Here is a 6,329-nt window from a genome sequence, read left to right as displayed (position 1 = left end):
AGTTTTATGATGCTGAACAGCAATACAAAACCTTCAATTGCACCCAAAACACCATTTGATATTTTGAAATACCAAGATATTACTACTATATACAGAAATATACAAAAACCATGTGGGAACAGTGTAAAAAAATAAAGGGATATAATGGTGCTTTTAAAACTGTGAGATCACCCTCAACTTTTATATATTTCATGTTAGCAACTCCTCTGTGTATATTCTGAAGTAACAGCCTCAGGTAATACTTCCTTTTTTTTTGTTTTTTTTTTGGTTTTTTGGGTGGTTTTTTTGGGTTGTTTTTGTTTTTGTTTTGGGGTTTTTTGTTTTTGTTTTTGTTTTGTTTTTGTTTGCTAGAATTAAAGTGTGAAAGGTAAGTTCTGTGTCAGCTTCTGCTCCTGAGGTGCAAAAACCCCTCTCCTTTTGCACACAGCAAAAATCTCTACAAAATCTGAAAGGCTGAAGGCTTTGCCTGACACGGTCCCTGGGAAGAAACCAAACACTAATAAAGATTTCTACCTATGTTTGTGGGCTTTTATCTCTGCGGTAGCGGGGCCCCAGACCCGGGGAGGGATGGGGGAAATGAGGGGAAAAGATGGGGGAAAAGGGGAGGAAAAAAGGGGAAAGAGGGGAGGGGAAAGAGGGCTTTTAAAAAGAGGGGAAAGAAAAAGAGGAGTTAAAGAAGCGGGGGGAGAGGAGTGAAAAAGACAGGAAAGGGGTGAAAAAGAGGGGAAAGCGGGGGGAAAAGGGGAGGAAAAAAAGGAAAGAGTGGAAAGGGGGAGAAGGGGAGGGAAAATGAGGGAAAAGATGGGAAAAGGAAGAAAAAAGGGGGGAAGGGAGGGGAAAAGAAGGGAAAAGAGGAAAAAGGCAGGGGAAAGAGGAAAATAGCAGGGAAAAGAGGGAAATAGCAGGGAAAAGAGGGAAATAGCAGGGAAAAGAGGGAAAAGGCAGAGAAAGGGGGAAAACAGGTGGAAAATTATGGGGAAGGGGAGGGAAAAGAGGAAAAAGGCAGAGAAAGCGGAAAACCGGCAGAAAGGGGAGGGAAGGGGAGGGAAAAGAACAGAAAAGAGGAAAAGGGCAGAGAAAAGCGGAAAACCGGCAGAAAGGGGAGAGAAGGGGAGGGAAAAGAACAGAAAAGAGGAAAAAGGCAGAGAAAAGCGGAAAACCGGGGGAAAAGGGAGGGCAGGGCCGGGCAGGGCCCCGCCGCTGAGGGCCGCCCCGTTCCCGCCCTTTCCCGCCCCGGGGCGGAGCCAGCCCAAGATGGCGGCGGCGCCCTCCCAAGATGGCGGCGGCGCGGGGCCGTGAGGCGGCGGTCCCTCCCCAGGATGGCGCCGCCAATCCCGGCCCGCCGTGCGCGGCCCGCCCCGCGCGGGGCACGCCGGGCGCCGTGCGGGCTGAGGGCGCGGGGCCGCTGCGGGCGCGTCGGTCGGAGCGAGCGGCGCCATGCCGGAGCTGGCCGTGGACAGGGTGGTGGTGCACCCGCTGGTGCTGCTCAGCGTCGTGGATCACTTCAACAGGTGCGGGCGGGCGGAGCGGCGGCGCGGCGCTGAGTCACGGCCGGGCCGGAGCGCGGCCGGGCCCGCAGCGCGGCCCTGAGGGAGCCCGCGGCCGGGAGGGGCCCGGTCCCTCCGGCACCCCGGTAATTCGGGCCGAATTCCGCTCCGTGCCGCTGTGCCGAGCGGTTTTAGAGCCAGAAACAAAGCCCCGAGGCGGCCGAGCCCGCGGCGGGTGGCACTGCGCGGGGTCAGTCGCTGCCCGCTGGTCGCAGCCGGGGTCGGTGTCGCGGCCCCCGAGAGGGACCCCGGCCCTTCCTCGGGACAGGCTGTGGTTCCCAGGGCCCTTTTGTGGCTGTAAACACAGGCCGGGATAGCACGGTCAGAGCTCCCCTCTTCCACCCCCGCCGTGTCATCGCCGACACGGGCTGCGCGTCCCTGCTCCCCTCCTCCCCGTCCGTGGCAGGGGCTGACAGCCTTTTTTCCTTTTAGAATAGGAAAAGTGGGACTGACAGTCTTTTTTCCTTTTAGAATAGGAAAAGTGGGAAATCAGAAGCGAGTGGTTGGAGTGCTGCTAGGCTCCTGGCAGAAGAAGATCCTGGATGTGTCCAACAGTTTTGCAGGTGAGTTTGGGTGTCCTGCCCTCCTCCAAAGCCATGGAATGATTTTATGGATGGATTGTGTTGGGAGTTTTGAAGAAACCCTTGAGCCATCCACGTACAAATCACCTCATATCCAACAACAAATGCGATCTGCTGTCGACACCCCTAAGTCATCCTTACTCTCCTTTAGCAGCCAAAAATACCCAAACCCAAAGCATTTCAATAAACATTTTCATTCAGGAAGTTGGATTCTTAAACGCTGGTGTTTTGTTTTATTCCAGTACCTTTTGATGAGGATGACAAGGATGACACTGTGTGGTTCCTGGACCACGACTATCTGGAGAACATGTATGGAATGTTTAAGAAGGTCAATGGTGAGTTGAGATCTTCTGACAGTCAGGGATATGCTCCCAAAAACTTTCAGGGCTGTGGAGAAGGGAATTCCTATTAATCACAGAATCCTTAAGGTTGGAAGACACCTATAAGATCATCAAGTCCAACCATCAGCCAGCACCGTGTTCATCACTAACCATGTCCCACATCCACACAGTTTGGAGCACGTCAGGATGGGACTTGCATCTCAAGATGTCAGATGTGCAGGCTGTCAGACCCCGAGAGCCACACAATTAACAGAAGGTGTTAATTACCGTGAAGGGGCCAGGAGAAAAGCTGTGGGTCAGTAATGGTGATGAGTGAGTGCAGTCACTGCTCAAGCCATGGCCTTGTAATCCACTTCCCTCTCCTCCACACAGACCAGGTTCTCACCCTCGATCAGCCCACCCAGTCTCTGCCCAGGTCTCTCTGCTGGGGCCTCCCCCAGCTCTGATTCCAAATCCTTTCTGCTTTTGCTCAGCCAGAGAAAGAATCGTGGGGTGGTACCACACGGGCCCCAAGCTGCACAAGAACGACATCGCCATCAACGAGCTGATGAAGAGATACTGCCCCAACTCTGTAAGTGGGGCCACTGTTGGCCTGTGGGGTTGTTCTTGTCTCATTCCCTAAAAGGGGCATCTGGGAAGCCTTGTCCGCCTCCTTCTTTGCTGGTGTCACTAGCAAAAAAGGAATCACACACAATTTACTGCGTCCTGAATCACACCTAAAGTGATTGAGGAACTGGGATCAGGAGTTTTTTGAATCATTGTCTCAGTGTCTGAGGTTACCGCTCTGAGCAGCCTTGTGTTGGTGCTGAGGAGGGAAGAGCTGGCTTGGGTATTTTTTCCCTACTCCATGACCAAAATCCAGTTTTCTGCACGTTTCCTTTCTCCCCGAGGTGCTGGTGATCATTGATGTGAAGCCAAAGGACCTGGGGCTGCCCACAGAAGCCTACATCTCCGTGGAGGAGGTCCATGATGTGAGTGCTCGCTCTGTGAAGTGTCACAGTCGCGGCTGGGAGCACTTGGAGGCTGTCACCTGTGGTGTCACTGCCTGCAGGTGCTCCCAGGTGTGCCCAGTCATTGTGGGCCTGCCCTGAGCAGCTCACTCCTCACTGAGCCCCATGCAGACAAACAACACCCAGCAGTGAGTCACTGTGATTGCTGCATTTGAATTATTATGAATGCGTATAAAATACTGGATCCTTTTGCCTTTCTGAGGCTTTCACAGCAGAGCAGGAGCTGCTCTCCCAGAATGCAACAAAGTTGGATCAGGAAAGAGAGAAATAATTGTGATATTTAGAATTTCTATTGCTCTATCCAGGCACAGACTAGCAAAATGCAGAAATGGGAAGTTAGCCAGAGCAGGAGAGATTGCTGGGGCAGTCAGTGACACTGATTAAATCAGGGACAGCCCAGCTGGAGCTGTTCCTCTCAGCTCCCCTGTGGCCTGTGTAGGGCTGCTTTTCTGGTTTCCTCGGTGCAATCCCCCGTCCCCTGGCTAAAATCCCCCATTTGTGTGTCCCTTTAGGATGGCACCCCGACCTCCAAGACCTTTGAGCACGTGACGAGTGAGATTGGTGCTGAGGAGGCCGAGGAAGTGGGTGTGGAGCACCTGCTGAGGTGAGGGGACAGCTGTGCTGGGCCCTGCCACGCTGACACGGCTGGAAAGGTCCCCAGGGACCGTGCCCAGCAGGGTGAGGTTCTAACCCCGATTCTCTCTGGGTTTCAGGGACATCAAGGACACCACGGTGGGCACGCTGTCCCAGCGGATCACAAACCAGGTCCATGGCTTGAAGGGACTGAACTCCAAGCTTCTGGACATCAGGAGCTACCTAGAGAAAGTAGCCCTGGGCAAACTCCCCATCAACCACCAGATCATCTACCACCTCCAGGACGTCTTCAACCTGCTCCCAGACGTCAACCTGCAGGAGTTTGTCAAGGCCTTTTACCTGAAGACCAATGACCAGATGGTGGTGGTGTACCTGGCCTCGCTGATCCGCTCCGTTGTGGCCCTGCACAACCTCATCAACAACAAGATTGCCAACAGGGATGCGGAGAAGAAGGAAGGACAGGAAAAAGAAGAAAGTAAAAAGGAGAGGAAAGATGAGAAGGAGAAAGACAAGGAGAAGAGTGATGGCAAGAAAGAGGAGAAAAAGGAGAAAAAGTAAAAGGTGTAGGTTTTTTATTTGTAAATTAAAAATCTTGTAAACTAAATCCTTGGTGCTAGGGTCTTCGATCTTGTGCTCAGCACTCTGCTCCTCATGCAGGCAGGGTTGGGGGAGCCATGTGGGGGCTTTTGATTTGACGGGATTATGCTGTTACACAGCACTTCTCCTTCCCCAGTGTGTCTTTGGGGGTGTTGAGGCCTCAGCTCATGCACTCTGCTCATGTATTCCCATGTTCCAGGGCTAATCCTTCACCATCATTTTGTGCACCACAGCCATCGCTGTGTTTAACTGGCTCTGCCGCAGCCCCTCTCGGTGTGACAGGGCTGGGATGTCACTGCTGTCAGCCCTCTGTGCCAGCCAGGCCCCAGCCCTCCCAGGGGACAGCGCTGGTGGCCCTGCCAGCCCGGCCAGGACCTGCAGCAGGCAGGGACAGAATCCATGGTGTTTGTGATCCCAGCGCTGGGCTCCGGATGGCGTTGGGGCCCTGGAGCCCCAGCCCGGCACAGAGCCCGCCCTGGGACACACGCACGGACCCAGGACACGGACAGGAGCCAGCACGCAGGCACAGCTCGGCAGCTGCTTTGTCTTTATTGCACACGAAGCCGCGCGGGGCAGGCGGGGCCGTGCGGGGCCGTGCGGGGCCGTGCGGGACCGGCCGTTCCCAGACGGAGCCTTGCAGGGTCCCATCACGGACACACGGACACAGACCCAGGGTCTGTCACCTGCACACGCGGGGAGGGACAGGAGTGACCGCCGGGTGATCCTGCCCTTGCTGCGGCCCGTCCGGCAGCACGGGGAACACAGGAGTGTGGGCAGAACCAGGGTCCGAGCGCAGGCCGGCAGGGCCCCGGTAGTGCCCCGGTAGTGCCCCGGTAGTGCCCGGAGCCCCCGGGGCTGCTGGGGAGCACCAGCTCCGAGCAGAAACCACATTTAAATACAACTGCCCGGGGTCACGGGCTGCACATCGGGACATGCCACAGACACGCTCAGCCAGGCTCTGGCTCCAGTGGCTGCGGATCTGGCCTGGGAAGGGGCTGTCCTGGCACTCACACAGTGCACAAGAGCCCCTCAGAAGCATCGTCTTGGGGGTCCCCGTCACTGTCGCTGAATGCTGGGTGCAGGATGGCACCCAGAAGTCAATCTGAGAGCCATTCTCCCCCTCACCTGCCACTACCAAAATGCCGTGGAAAGGCAGAAAACACGAGGGGGAAGAAGAGCCCCTACCAAACACATAACTCTGTCTGCGGTGGGGAGCCGGGGGGCAGCACAGGCGGCACCGGGGCTCCCCAGCCCCTCTGTGCCAGCCCTGCCAAGCTGGGCAAGCCAAGCCCTTGTGTCCTCCTCTCCCTCATCCCTCGGGTTTCCTTAGGGAGGGAGACACAGCCCCGTTCCCCCAGGGCCGTGTCAGTGCAGACCTCGCCCAGGAACAAAAGCCACAGCGTCCATAGGGGCCCGTGCACATCCCAGGGAGGGCTCGGCCGGCAGCGCTCCGGGAACGCCCCACAGCTCCATCACTCCTGTCCAAACCCTTCCGTCTCCTCGATGGCGTAAAGCAGCTTCTCCTTCAGCTGTTCATAGCTCTTGTAGGGAGGGAGATCCAGGCGGTTGAAGCTGGGGAGAGAGCGGAGGCTGGGACAGGCCAGGAGCAGCGGTGCCATCCCACAGGACGGAGCTCCCCGTGTGCCCGGCCAGCCCGAG

The 6,329-nt window shown here is 55.9% G+C and overlaps 2 protein-coding genes across 5 annotated transcripts in view; one reads left to right on the top strand and one right to left on the bottom strand.

Annotated features, from left to right (window-relative positions):
- Positions 1-1,353: 1,353 nt before the first annotated feature.
- Positions 1,354-4,677, top strand: PSMD7 (proteasome 26S subunit, non-ATPase 7; the record flags this gene model as incomplete). The annotated part of the gene is given in 7 exon segments (NM_001245350.1): positions 1,354-1,511; positions 2,019-2,110; positions 2,371-2,463; positions 2,943-3,040; positions 3,360-3,440; positions 3,992-4,083; positions 4,193-4,677. Coding segments are annotated over 7 exon segments (969 nt in total). The 3' UTR covers positions 4,632-4,677.
- A 523-nt stretch (positions 4,678-5,200) lies between these two features.
- Positions 5,201-6,329, bottom strand: part of WWP2 (WW domain containing E3 ubiquitin protein ligase 2) — a 33,942-nt gene continuing 32,813 nt past the window's right edge. For all 4 annotated transcript variants that reach the window (XM_030282549.4, XM_072934454.1, XM_072934455.1 and 1 more), the window contains one exon: positions 5,201-6,242. In XM_030282549.4, coding sequence (XP_030138409.4) covers positions 6,143-6,242 — 100 coding nt within the window. In that variant the 3' untranslated portion in view covers positions 5,201-6,142. The remainder of the gene's footprint in view (positions 6,243-6,329) is intronic.

The sequence above is a fragment of the Taeniopygia guttata genome, chromosome 11 (assembly GCF_048771995.1).
Source record: "Taeniopygia guttata chromosome 11, bTaeGut7.mat, whole genome shotgun sequence".
NCBI lineage: Eukaryota > Metazoa > Chordata > Aves > Passeriformes > Estrildidae > Taeniopygia > Taeniopygia guttata.
This window is presented reverse-complemented; position numbering and strand designations above follow the sequence as displayed.